Genomic DNA, 14192 nt, shown 5'->3' on the forward strand with positions numbered 1-14192 from the left:
GAAAAAGGAAAAGGAAACTGTTACAATATATACATTATAAAAAGATACTGTATTTACAGGCTGTATTGACAGACAAGAAGCAGGTGATATGTGAGATGTAGTGTGTTGTAATTGTATTCTATTTTCCTTTAGTTACATTTTGAGGGTTAATTCAGGTGATTTTTTGGCACCAGCCCGAGGTTCTGTACACTAATGAGTTCCCATTGTCTGTGTTGATGAAATCACAATCATGAAATAAGCTGTGGTGTGGTTCTAACTGATTTTCGCTTATAGCGTGGTATCATCCGTATAATGTGTCGTCTGATCTCTGGTAACTTCAGCCCATTACGAGAGGATTCAGAACTGGAGGAATGACGACAAATTCCAGCGACAGAATCACAGCCACGAATGGGTTGAGCTCATCGGATCATACCGGCTGGGCGATGTCACAAAACCCTGCGATGGAGTAAATCACGAACGAAACTATGTGTGGCAGACAGCTCTGTAATACTTTCCCTTTGAATTCTGCAGATTTCTTCCAGCAAACAACCACAATTCGTAAATAGGTGAAGAGCACAAACAAAAGAGGAAGGAAAACTATGCTTATGGTTAAAAGCATTCCTACGGCGTTGTTGACTGAGGTGGGAACACATGATAATTTCACAACATTCCAGTTGGCACAATACACTTTTTGTATCTCATTACCACAAAGAGGGAGCTTGGTGGACAGAGAGATGACCGCTGTCATGAAAAAGTTTGGAAAAAACCAAGCAATTACTAATAAGTTAAAAACTGTTCTAGAAGTCATTTGTCTGTGATAATGCAAAGGCTGACACACAGCGACGTATCTATCATAAGCCATGATGCCCAGAATGGTCATCTCATAGCCAGCGTACGTGTAAATAACATAAGTCTGAATGAAACAGGCTGGACGTGAGATCAAGTGAGAGTCAGACACGAGGTCCATGAGGAATCTGGGGAAGAAACCAGTGGAGCCGTACAGAGAGTTGACAGACAACAAGGCAATGAACATGTACATGGGCTGGTGCAGCGACCTCTTCCGTGAGATCACCAGTATTATGACCAGATTGGCAGAGACGATGAAGCTGTAGAGCAGGAGGGAAAAGACAAAGGCAACATAGTAGTAGCTTCCGATGTTCACAAACATGGTAAACCTGAAGTAAAAGGAATCCGTGCCGTTTTCCATTTTCACCCACACTAAATCAGCAACAAAGAATTCAGTAGATGCATCTTCGCTGTTTGACGAACTCTGGTTCCTGCTTCTAGAAAGCAATGACAGCATCTGTTAGGGTTTAAACAGTTGTGTTGGTCAAGTGGTAAATACATAAAGAGACTAATTGAAACGTAATGTCACACAGCTGTGGTCATACATACCGTAGTTTCACTGTGTTACTGAACTCGATCACCTGGAGGTCTGCTCTACATTTTGCTCTGGGTTGGATCTGTTGACACACACGAGTGTGGCTGATAAGGAGGAGACAAGAGAATTTTAAGTGACTCTGTGTCGTCACAGCTTTTTACTCTGGATAATTCTGATGGTGAGATTGTCATCCCTCCCTCCATCCATCCATCCATCCATCCATTATCTATACTGCTTATCCTTTAGGGTCGTGGGGGCTGGTGCCAACTCAGCGGACACTAAGCCGGACAATTATCATTGTAATATATGAATGTATTACTCGACTTAATGCATCTCAAGATTTGTATGGGCCATGAATGCATCACTTGTCAAAACGATGCTATGTTCTGTGCTGATTCTGGTTCACCTTCACTTTAAACCAGCATCTAAGGGCTTTCACACCTGCCTCGTTTGGTGCAGACCATCAGACTTTCCAGTTAGGCCAAGACCACAATAGCAGAAGTGAAAGGAGCCTTGGAACACGATCCAGACCAACGGACCAAAATGTCGGATAGTTCGGACTTTTGGAGCAATAACAGAAAGTTGAGACAGCATTAAACAATAGAAGAAGAAAATAAGTGGGCGTGGCATGCAGGTTACTTGTCTTTGATGATATAATGACAAGCGAAACGACAAGAATGTTCATTCGGTGCACTCAAGCTCGTGTGAAGTACTGCACCTGGAGTTGATGCTGGTTATGATACTATAGTGGCAACAAAATGAATGTCATGAACGTATTCATTCATTTTCTCCCTTGGAACAAAAAGACTACTACCCTTTTAATGACAGCATGCTAACGTCAGACAATCACTCATCTACAAATCCATCAAAGTCAAGTATTGTTTAAACCAGCACATGTAGATGATAAAGACAAGTCATACGAGCATCATACAAAAACTTTTACAGGGCAACACAAAACCAAAATTAACCTGATAACGTGAACCTTGGTTCTGACCTTGGATACAGAGTTTCAGGTGAAAACACACTCATTTCTTGACAGTTTAGAAACTTCCCCACAATGCATTAAGATTTGTGATAACACAGTATGGATATATTTTATTCAGACTAGGGCGTTTTACCTCTGCTATTAATATTTCCTAATGAGAGGCATTTAGAGGAACAATGTACCCTGAGCGTTGTATTTCATTGTCTTGTTTGCAGTATTGTCAAATTTGCTTGTGTTTTGTGTATTTGCATGTTTCCTTAAGTTGCAGTGTGTTGACCTGTCAGGGCCACTGTACTATGGACATTGGGAAGCTTACTGTGCCTCTCTTCTGACTACATTATACACAGAGACAGGTCTGTTGCAAATAATTGTTGATGGTTTTCATTGTTTTGTTTCTGGGTTTTGTGGTTTGCAGTCAGTTACCAACCAGACCGATAATATGAATAAACATTTGACAGTTGACGTTAATGAACATTATCATAAGAAAATAAACATGCTAATGTTTGGGCTCCTGCATAGAGGTGAACGACTCTGAATCGATACAGTGACTGATCATAATGATTCACGTTTTTAGCTACGTTCATTGTTTTAGCAGTTTTCCACCGCTGAATAATTACAACCAGCGCTGCTTCAGAATCAAGACAGACGCTCATTAAAGGTCCGGTCGTCCTGCGTCAGAGTCTCTGAGAGTCTGGTTCCTCCTCACTCCCCCTCTGACCTGCGATCACTTTACACTTTAACACTAAACACTATCACTGGTCACAAGGTATTAGGACACGTACAGGACTGACGTTTACTTTGTGTTTGTTTGATTCTCTAGAGTTTATGAGACACATGTTTAAACCTTCTACACAACACGAGATGCGCACAGTCAGGACATCAGGGTTAATGTGACTGGAACGATCCCGAGTCATGATCCAATATCATCGATCAATAACTAAATACATGTGGTTATCAGTTCGTGTGTGAAGAGGGACAGAGACGAGCAGACATACACACACACACAGACACAGACACACACACGTTTGTACAGCTTCCTTAGTGAGGACACCCATTGGCATAATGCATTCACTAGCCCCTAACCCTAACCATCCAAACTAAATGCCTAACCCTTAACCTAACCTAAACCTAATTATAACCCTAAAACAAAGTCTTAACCCCCAAACAGTCCATAAAAGGGGGTCACAAAGTGAGGCCCGCCCGAAATGTCCTCACTCCGTAGGTTGTAGACTCAAACTGGTCCTCATAAAGAAGGCTGTACAAGAGCACACACACACACTCCTGCAGACAGAAGAGAAGTTCTTCCTGCAGATTATCAGTGTTTTAACTTCATTGTTGCAGAAGAAGTGACGCACCGTTTATCCAGGAACATACATATATTTACCTATCGATGATTTCAGAAATGCATAGTGGGACAATGTTTGTTTATGAAGGTCAACAGAATGACATGTGAACCTGCCTCAATGCTTAACACACTCATTTACTGTACAAATCTGGATTCTTATCAGTGTTGCTCTCTGGTCTCGTTTTAGATTTATGTCAAAGGTTTGTCAGATGACATAATTATTTATTGATACGGACGTAGACGCATTATACATCATGCTACACAATTTGTGCCCAAAAAAACCGACACATACATTGCATTGTTATGTTTTTTTTATTTGTGTCAGTTTTAAACCTTCATAGTTTTCATTGTATGGAGATGGATATTTTATATGTCCATGAAATCATGTACATTTTGTAAAATGTTATGTAAATCAAACATAAATCAGTTAAAAACGAAATAAATGAAAAAGACATATTTGCATAACCTTGCTCCTGTTTTCTAGGGAAGTCAGACATGTTATGATCATACTGAAAATACAGAATATAAGAGCAAATCTTAATTAAAGGGTCAAAACACAAAATATAATTAATCGTTACAATGTCGTAATCTAGAGGTTAGAGTCTGGAAACTGAGCTGTAAAATGTTTTTCTCTGATTGTAACAAGAATCCAGCATTCAGGTGATCGTAGTTTAATCCAGTCCAAGGATGTCCACACCACATAATCTACATTTGAGCATTTGAATTCATTCATTTAATATTTTGAGACCATTAAGCACGTGACCACTACTCTGTCACAGTCTGTAACACTTTGCAATAAGGAAGGAAATCATACACACAACTGTAATGATTAGAAAATGGACAAAGGATAAGGAAACTGTTACAATATATACATTATAAACAGATACTGTATTTACAGGCTGTATTGACAGACAAGAAGCAGGTGATATGTGAGATGTAGTGTGTTGTAATTGTATTCTATTTTCCTTTAGTTACATTTTGAGGGTTAATTCAGGTGATTTTATGGCACCAGCCCGAGGTTCTGTACACTAATGAGTTCCCATTGTCTGTGTTGATGAAATCACAATCATGAAATAAGCTGTGGTGTGGTTCTAACTGATTTTCGCTTATAGCGTGGTATCATCCGTATAATGTGTCGTCTGATCTCTGGTAACTTCAGCCCGTACACGAGAGGATTCAGAACTGGAGGAATGACGACAAATTCCAGCGACAGAATCACAGCCACGAATGGGTTGAGCTCATCGGGATCATACCGGCTCAGGGCGATGTCACAAAACCCTGCGATGGAGTAAATCACGAACGAAACTATGTGTGGCAGACAGCTCTGTAATACTTTCCCTTTGAATTCTGCAGATTTCTTCCAGCAAATAACCACAATTCGTAAATAGGTGTAGAGCACAAAGAAAAGAGGAAGGAAAACTATGCCTATGGATAAAAGCATTCCTACGGCGTTGTTGACTGAGGTGGGGACACATGATAATTTCACAACATTCCAGTTGGCACAATACACTCTTTGTATCTCATTACCACAAAGAGGGAGCTTGGCGGACAGAGAGATGACCACTGTGGGGACAAAGGTTGGAAAAAACCAAGCAATTACTATCAAGATAAAAACTGTTTTAGAACTCATTTGTCTGTGATAATGCAAAGGCTGACACACAGCGACGTATCTATCATAAGCCATGATGCCCAGAATGGACATCTCATAGCAAGCGTACGTGTAAATAACATAGATCTGAGTGAAACAGGCTGGACGTGAGATCAAGTGAGAATCAGACACGAGGTCCATGAGGAATCTGGGGAAGAAACCAGTGGAGCCGTACAGAGAGTTGACAGACAACAAGGCAATGAACATGTACATGGGCTGGTGCAGCGACCTCTTCCGTGAGATCACCAGTATTATGACCAGATTGGCAGAGACGATGAAGCTGTAGAGCAGGAGGGAAAAGACAAAGGCAACATAGTAGTAGCTTCCGATGTTCACAAACATGGTAAACCTGAAGTAAAAGGAATCCGTGCCGTTTTCCATTTTCACCCACACTAAATCAGCTCTGTTAGGGTTTAAGCAGTTGTGATGATCAAGTGGTAAATACATAAAGAGACTAATTGAAACGTAATGTCACACAGCTGTGGTCATACATACTGTAGTTTCACTGTGTTACTGAACTCGATCACCTGGAGGTCTGCTCTACATTTAGTTCTGGGTTGGATCTGTTGACACACACGAGTGTGGCTGATAAGGAGGAGACAAGAGAATTTCAAGGGACTCTGTGTCGTCACAGCTTTTTACTCTGGATAATTCTGATGGTGAGATTGTCATCCCTCCCTCCATCCATCCATCCATCCATCCATCCATCCATCCATCCATTATCTACAGTGCATCCGGAAAGTATTCACAGCGCTTCACTTTTTCCACATTTTGTTATGTTACAGCATTATTCCAAAATGGGTTCAATTCATTTTCTTCCTCAATATTCTACACACAATACCCCATAATGACAAAGTGAAAAAAGTTTGTTTAAAATTTTTGCAAATTTATTAAAAATAAAGAACGAAAATATAACATGTACATAAGTATTCACAGCCTTTGCTCAATACTTTGTTGAAGCACCTTTGGCAGCAATTACAGCCTCAAGTCTTTTTGAGTATGATGCTACAAGCTTGGCACACCTATTTTTGGGCAGTTTCTCCCATTCTTCTTTGCAGGACCTCTCAAGCTCCATCAGGTTGGATGGGGAGTGTCGGTGCACAGCCATTTTCAGATCTCTCCAGAGATGTTCAATCGGGTTCAAGTCTGGGCTCTGGCTGGGCCACTCAAGGACATTCACAGAGTTGTCCCGAAGACACTCCTTTGTTATCTTGGCTGTATGCTTCGGGTCGTTGTCCTGTTGGAAGATGAACCTTCGCCCCAGTCTGAGGTCCAGAGCGCTCTGGAGCAGGTTTTCATCAAGGATGTCTCTGTACATTGCTGCATTCATCTTTCCCTCGATCCTGACTAGTCTCCCAGTTCCTGCCGCTGAAAAACATCCCCACAGCATGATGCTGCCACCACCATGCTTCACTGTAGGGATGGTATTGGCCAGGTGATGAGTGGTGTCTGGTTTCCTCCAGACATGACGCTTGGCATTCAGGCCAAAGAGTTCGATCTTTGTTTCATCAGACCAGAGAATTTTGTTTCTCATGGTCTGAGAGTCCTTCAGGTGCCTTTTGGCCAACTCCAGGCGGGCTGTCATGTGCCTTTTACTGAGGAGTGGCTTCCGTCTGGCCACTCTACCATACAGGCCTGATTGGTGGAGTGCTGCAGAGATGGTTGTCCTTCTGGAAGGTTCTCCTCTCTTCACAGTGCAACGCTGGAGCTCTGTCAGAGTGACCATCGGGTTCTTGGTCACCTCCCTGACTAAGGCCCTTCTCCCCCGATCGCTCAGTTTGGCCGGGCGGCCAGCTCTAGGAAGAGTCCTGGTGGTTCCAAACTTCTTCCATTTACGGATGATGGAGGCCTCTGTGCTCATTGGGACCTTCAATGCTGCAGACATTTTTCTGTACCCCTCCCCAGATCTGTGCCTCGATACAATCCTGTCTCGAAGGTCTACAGACAGTTCCTTGGACTTCATGGCTTGGTTTGTGCTCTGACATGCACTGTCAACTGTGTGACCTTATATAGAAAGGTGTGAGCCTTTCCAAATCCTGTCCAATCAACTAAATTTAACACAGGTGGACTCCAATCAAGTTGTAGAAAGTTCTCAAGGATGATCAGTGGATACAGGATGCACCTGAGCTCAATTTTGAGTGTCATGGCAGAGGCTGTGAATACTTATGTACATGTGTTTTTTTCGTTTTTTATTTTTAATAAATTTGCAAAAGTTTCAAAAAAACTTTTTCCACGTTATCATTATGGGGTATTGTGTGTAGAATTTTGAGGAAAAAAAATAATTTAATCCATTTTGGAATAAGGCTGTAACATAACAAAATGTGGAAAAAGTGAAGCGCTCTGAATACTTTCCGGATGCACTGTATACTGCTAATCCTGTGATGGTTGTGGGGGCTGGTGCCAGTTGTAGCTGAAACTAAGCGGGATGATTATCCTTGTAATATATAAATGTATTACTCGACTTAATGCATCTTAAAATTTCTATGGGCCATGAATGCATCACTTGTCAAAACGATGCTATGTTCTGTGCTGATTCTGGTTCACCTTCACTTTAAACCAGCATCTAAGGGCTTTCACATCTGCCTTGTTTGGTGCAGACCATCAGACTTTCCAGTTTAGTCCGAACCAAAATAACATTACATAACATTAGCTGACGCTTTTATTCAAATCGACTTACAATAAGTGCATTCAACCATGAGGGTACAAACCAAGAACAACAATAATCAAGCAAGCACAACCAGAACCTGGACCAGAACCTGGACCAGAACCTGGACCAGAACCTGGACCAGAACCTGGACCAGAACCTGGACCAGAACCTGGACCAGAACCTGGACCAGAACCTGGACCAGAACCTGTGCCGCCTTCTGAGTGAGAAGGGGATGTATTCTCCTGATGTTGTGCAGCATGTATCTACAGGAACGGGTTGTTGCAGTAATGTTGGCAGTAAGGGAGAGTTGACTGTCGAGTGTCACACCCAGGTTCCTAGCAGTCTGGGGGGGGGGGGCTAACACGGAGTTGTCAAAGGTAATAGTAAGGTCATGGGTGGGAGAGCCTTTCCCTGGAAGGAAAAGTGGTTTTGTCTTAATAACAGGAGTGAAAGGAGCCTTAGGAGCCTCAGACCAAAGGACCAAAATGTAGGATAGTTCGGACCTTTGGATTATTAACAGAAAGTTGAGACAGCATTAAACAATAGAAGATAACATGAACATGAACCTTGGTTCTGACCTTTGATACAGAGTTTCAGGTGAAAACACCCTCATTTCTTGCAGTGTGTTGAATTCTCAGGGCCACCGTACTATGGACATTGCGAAGCTTACTATGCCTCTGTTCTGACTACATTATACAAAGAGACAAGGTCTGTTGCAAATAATTGTTGATGGTTTTCATTGTTTTGTTTCTGGGTTTTGTGGTTTGCAGTCAGTAACCAACCAGATCAATTAAGACCGTTACTAAGAATAAAGATATGACAGTTGAATTTACTGAACATTATCAAAATACAATAAACATTGAAGTGGTTTTAATGTTTTTAATTCCAGTTTTGGTCAGTAAGAAAGATACTGACTTCAGGGTCTGTAAGTATCGACTATTAATAACTGCATGTACTCTATGTGAGTCTTTGAAAACCAACAACCACAGGGTTTCCTATGAGTGAAGAAATTTGACAGCTTTTGGCATAAACAAGTAAATTTAATGTAAAATGAAAATAACAACACTTAAATATATTTAAAAATATTGTGTTTAGCATGTCGTCCCATGTGGTGAGTGTACAATGACCATTGGATCATCATTAGTTAGCTGTAGCCAGCCCTGTTCCCTGAGGCCTTGTTGTTTTTCACTGACAGACACCAGGGTCGCCACAGTAATGAAACCCACAACATGAGCCTCGTCCGCATTGGGCCTCTGAAGGTAAAGAAAATATACAAGTCAGTATGGAGAATTTTAATTTGGATATATTTTATTATTGTGATTACAGAAATACACAAGCACACGTGTTCGCTTAGGTCATTTTGGGGGAAATTACAAAGACATACATAACATTTTTAGACTTATCCTATTCACAACAAAAATAACCTAATCAAATTGTGGAGTTTGACCGTTGAACTTTAGAAAATTATAAAAAACTAGACACATTAGCGTCGGCTCAATTGTAAGTTACCACAGTTTGCTAGCCGGCGATGTCTTCATCCTGCAAACACATCTTGCCTGGAAATGTTTAAATTCTATAAGAATGATGAGATGGAGACAGATGTGATACTTTAATGCCGTTGACTTAAACATAACAAAATAACACATACTGTATGTGTGTGTGTAACATGTTTTGTTGGGTTCATCAACCTATTTTTTTTAAATTATCAGACATAAATATTCAGTTAACAGTTCCTCAAGCATGTCCTCAAAGAATTGAACAGGTTCCACCACTGATCTGTCTTCAGGCAACACAAGAGCACAGGCTTGTTTCAATATGTAATGTTGGGCCTCCTTCAATAATGTTTGTTAATTAATGTATTGATGTTCATCAATACATTGTACTAATGTCTGTTAGCTCTTATTGATGCACTATTATTGCACCCATTTAGTTTCACATACAGAAGCCTGAGGCCAGAAAAACATGTCCCTTAGTCACCAAAAGCAGTTTCTTCAAAAAGAACATGACTCTTTTATTTCTGTAGGTTTGATGAATGTTCAATATAACTTTGTAAATACTGTACTACTTTGTCATGTAATCAAATTACAAATGTAGAAATATTCGCCGACATGCAGGATAGGAGCAGACTTTAAACACCTCATCCTCCACCTCTCACATCCTATTTGTATGTTAAAGCTTTGACACATACACTAACACAAATTTAAAAAAACAATGACTATAATGATAAATTCAAATGTATTATTATTTGTTGATGAGTTGTCACAAACACAAATCAACCATAGTCAAATACCTACTGCATATCAAACCTTCAGTCTCAGTTTAAGTCTTTGACCTGCCATCATGCACAAAGATATGAATCTCTTTCTAACTTTAGTCAGGATCAGCCCATAGATAATAGGGTTGAGTAGAGGGGGGATCATGAGAAACTGTATGGCCATAAAGTTCTTTAGACTCTGCGGCACAGACGATGATCCATACCTCGAGTACATGGTGTCAAAAAGTAAAGCAGCAGTGACATTAAGCAAACACAACAGATGTGGCACACATGTCTGCGTAAACTTCCTCACGCTCTCTTTGGATTTTAAAGCCGACCTCACCACCTGCACATATGAATTTAAGATGAAGAGGACGTGCCCTATATAGACAGCAATCACAATCAGTCCGACAATATCGTTCGACGACGTTGAACTGCAAGCAAGTTTGACAATAGCCCAATTCTCACAGTAGAGTTTTTGTATGTGAGAGCCACACAGTCTCAGTGTGGATGACATAGCTACAATCATTATGTCACAGGAGAGAGGAATGAGCCAGGACACACACACTAACAAAGCAGTCCTCCGCACAGACATGTAGTAGTGATACTTCAGTGGCAGACATATGGCCACATATCGGTCATAGGCCATCAGAGCTAAAATAGAGAAATCAATTTTTGCAAAGGAGTATATCACAAAGATCTGCAGAAGGCATCCCGCATACGATATCACCTGAATATCAGACAGAAGATCAAAGGCAAACTTTGGATAAAAGCATGTCGTCCCATAGATCCCATTGATGCACAAAGAACACAAACAAATATACATGGGTTCATGTAGATTTCGATCCAGTGCTATGATTAGAATGAGAGACACATTTACCATCAGAATAGCACAATAAGACAATAAAGTGAGAGAGAAAAGTGTTGCCCTGTAGTTGACTGTTGCATTGAAGCCAGACAGTGAAAATACAACGATACCAGCAGGATTGATCATATCGTCAGTATTCTGTATGTTCAGTCGCCTTGGTGTTGCACACGAATTTATATTTCGTAGGGGACAGCCCCTATTCACATGTCGGCGTATGATAGAGAGTTAGAGTCCTGACGTCACATCGAGCTGAGGAAACTTAGTGTCTTAATGAGCATTTCTTTCATCCTGCTTTCTAAAGAAAGCCTTTTTGTCAAGCTTATTTCCCATTTTTCACACAAATTGACAGCTGCAGTTTTACAGTTTGTGATTTTAAGAGAGTATATCAAAATACAAAAAACATGAGTGGTTATTAAAACGCACCAGTGTGTCAGGGCTGGGACTGATGTTCTCATAATTTGGTTTCTTCCATGTCCATTATATTCATTACCCCTCTCTTCCAAGTGATATTTTTAGCCTTTTAATTGGCACCTTAAAATGAAGAAAAAATCTGAGCACATGAAGACAAGCGACCGCTGAGGCTGATGAGTATGTCATTCAGTTTAATGATTTAACTGACGCATCACAGCAGGAAGGTCATCAGTTCAAATCTCAGCTTGGTCAGGTCTGCAAGGGTTTCCCCCGGGTACTCCGGCTTCCTCAGTCCAAACACATGCAGAGTGGGGTGACACTACAGGTTGATTGGATCTGTTGGTGTGAATGAGAGTTTAAGTGGTTGTTTGTCCCTGTGTCGATAAGGAAAACACATTCACAGTTGTTGCATTGATCATTGTTAAACTATATAAACTGTGGGCATGTACCAGGGAGGGTAAATTGGCAACGCAGAGTCTAGTTGGTCAATTGCTCTCCCTGGATATAAAGGCAGCAGGAGAGCAGAGACTGACACGGACAGGACACGCCACTGGAGCCAAGGTTATATACTGGCCAATTTATGTTTGCTCCTGTGTCAATCAATAAAATATGCAAAAAAGTAAGTGGTTCGTGTCTGGCTGTTGTTGCAAGACCCTTGCCACAGTGGCGGCCAACGTGGGGCCCAACATAGCCGGCAAATGTTCAGACTCACAGCAGCTCCAGTCAGTGGCTGCTCTGGCCCAAATGGTTGAGGAATCATGGCTATGCAAAGGGAGCAAGAGGAGGGGAGGAGACGCCAGTTCGAGGCCCTCCAGGTAGAGGCGTAGCAGCGGACTCAGCTGCTGGAACATCACATGGCCAGGTCAGGGTCTGTGTCACATCTGCCACGATACGACGCTGGCGGGAGAAGCCCAGGCATTGCTTGGGGGGACTGAGGTGACGTCGACAGAGTGGGCTTCCAGCCCCTGTTTCTGGTCCCTTGTCGATGGTGATGTCAACACAAACCCCTGTTCCTGTCCCTGTTCCCGCGTTGGCGATGAGGCAGATGCCCAGGCCTTTTCCTTGTCTGCTGTCGGTGGCGGTGCCCACCTGCCCGGCTCCCTGAGAGACTTGGCGTGCGGCTGCACCAACCTGCTCAGCCCTGCCTGTAGGCCAGCTTCCTCTCCCAGCCTCATGTGGAGGGGGGCGGGTAGGTCAGGCCGCATGGCTGCCTGTTTTGAGTTCGATGATGGGGGGTATGTGGGTGTGGAGGTGGCTCAGAGAGCATCTCCAGCTGTACCAGGGAGGGTAAATTGGCAGAGATGAGTCTAGGAGGCCAATTACTCTTCCTGGATATAAAGGCAGCAGGAGACCTTCTTCTTCTTTTATTCTACCACTGAAACGATGATCGTTACTCTAGTGAGGCGATGATTAATATTGTTCTTGTGCATCCACGGCAGCATGTAACTAGGCCCATTTGCACTTTTGGAATTGTGAAAAAACAAGCACATGACTGCACTAGACTTGGCATCTTTCCATTCATTTTGTCTCAGTGAGATAATAGGTAGGACTGTGAAAGGAGGGAGAAAGTCATTGGCGTCGTAACGCCCAAAAACATTATAAGCATATAAGCATCATAGTCAGACACCTTTAGGGCCCTTGGTGAAATTTAAATAATATTGAAGCCAGTCAGACGTTGAATTTGAGATATCGACATTATATTGCTGTTGTGTTTCTGCATAGCAGCTTTAAACGCCTAAAACTGGGTGCAGGTACAACTGGACCTTTTATGAGCAGCTTGACATGGTAGAAAGTGCATTTCCTCCATAAAATGTGCCAAATAAATAGAGTTTATTATATTACAAAGGGCAGATAGTCACCAGAAAATGCCAAAATCCACTGTTGTATGCTGAGCTGGTGCCAGAAGGTGACACTGACAACTTTTACTCTTAGTTCACCAGACAGTAAACTAACATAGTTAAGTCACGGTCCCATGAACTGACAGAATATACAATAAAGATAAGATTGGAATTGGTGAAATTCCTCTTTAATGGACTATTTTAATTTCTCAGATAAGATCAGCACTGTCATAAGAGTTTAGCTGGCAATTAAAAAATAGTAGCTTTGTCTTAAGTTCAGAGAGCATTTTGAGGAACTTTGGGGGCCCCAGGCAAAAGGATCCTGGGGGGCCCTATATCAAACCAAACTTCTAAAAGCTTTTGGCAGAAAGTGAGTGGACTGAGGCCTCATTGGTCTTTGACCTTGTTGTTGCAGCTTCCTGTACATAGATCATAGGATTGAAGGTGTTTCTCACTAAATTAATGTTGCTGTAGATCAACCGTTTCTCGGGCGCCTGAGGCAAATGCCTGCGCTGTCGACCCTGTTGCAATGTTCAGGTTACTGATACTAATCAGTACTATTTACTGCATATAAAAGGGCAAATATTTAGTTTTTGGCCTGTCATTTCTAAATACCAGATATCCAAACACGGAAAACAAATGTACTCTGTTTGTCTGGGACTTTGTTTCCAGTCTCTAACACCAGTGACCATCTCTCAGTGTAAAGGGTGTTTGTGCACAGTTGCATCTGCATGGAGACCACTTGTCTCCAGCCATAACAGGCCATAAATTGATGTCAAGGGGATAAAAAGGTCCAGTGGACTAATGACCCCGAGGCCTAATCATCATGTTTACTC

The 14192-nt window shown here is 41.9% G+C and overlaps 2 protein-coding genes and 1 pseudogene across 2 annotated transcripts; all 3 read right to left on the minus strand.

Annotated features, from left to right (window-relative positions):
- Positions 1–227: 227 nt before the first annotated feature.
- On the minus strand, positions 228–1186 carry LOC118120204 (annotated as a pseudogene).
- Positions 1187–4756: 3570 nt separating this feature from the next.
- On the minus strand, positions 4757–5719 carry LOC118120176 (olfactory receptor 142-like). Its single transcript, XM_035174926.1, has one exon. It carries the CDS (start codon positions 5717–5719, stop codon positions 4757–4759), a length of 963 nt encoding a protein of 320 aa, XP_035030817.1.
- Positions 5720–10285: 4566 nt separating this feature from the next.
- On the minus strand, positions 10286–11233 carry LOC118120170 (olfactory receptor 1D2-like). Its single transcript, XM_035174918.1, has one exon. It carries the CDS (start codon positions 11231–11233, stop codon positions 10286–10288), a length of 948 nt encoding a protein of 315 aa, XP_035030809.1.
- Between the last annotated feature and the right edge of the window lie 2959 nt (positions 11234–14192).

This window comes from Hippoglossus stenolepis, chromosome 13 (assembly GCF_022539355.2).
Source record: "Hippoglossus stenolepis isolate QCI-W04-F060 chromosome 13, HSTE1.2, whole genome shotgun sequence".
Taxonomy (NCBI): Eukaryota; Metazoa; Chordata; class Actinopteri; order Pleuronectiformes; family Pleuronectidae; genus Hippoglossus; species Hippoglossus stenolepis.

Excerpts from the sequence above, each read along its gene's own strand:
- LOC118120176 (XM_035174926.1), bottom strand. The coding sequence starts at position 5,719 with ATGGAAAACGGCACGGATTCCTTTTACTTCAGGTTTACCATGTTTGTG.
- LOC118120170 (XM_035174918.1), bottom strand. The coding sequence starts at position 11,233 with ATGATCAATCCTGCTGGTATCGTTGTATTTTCACTGTCTGGCTTCAAT.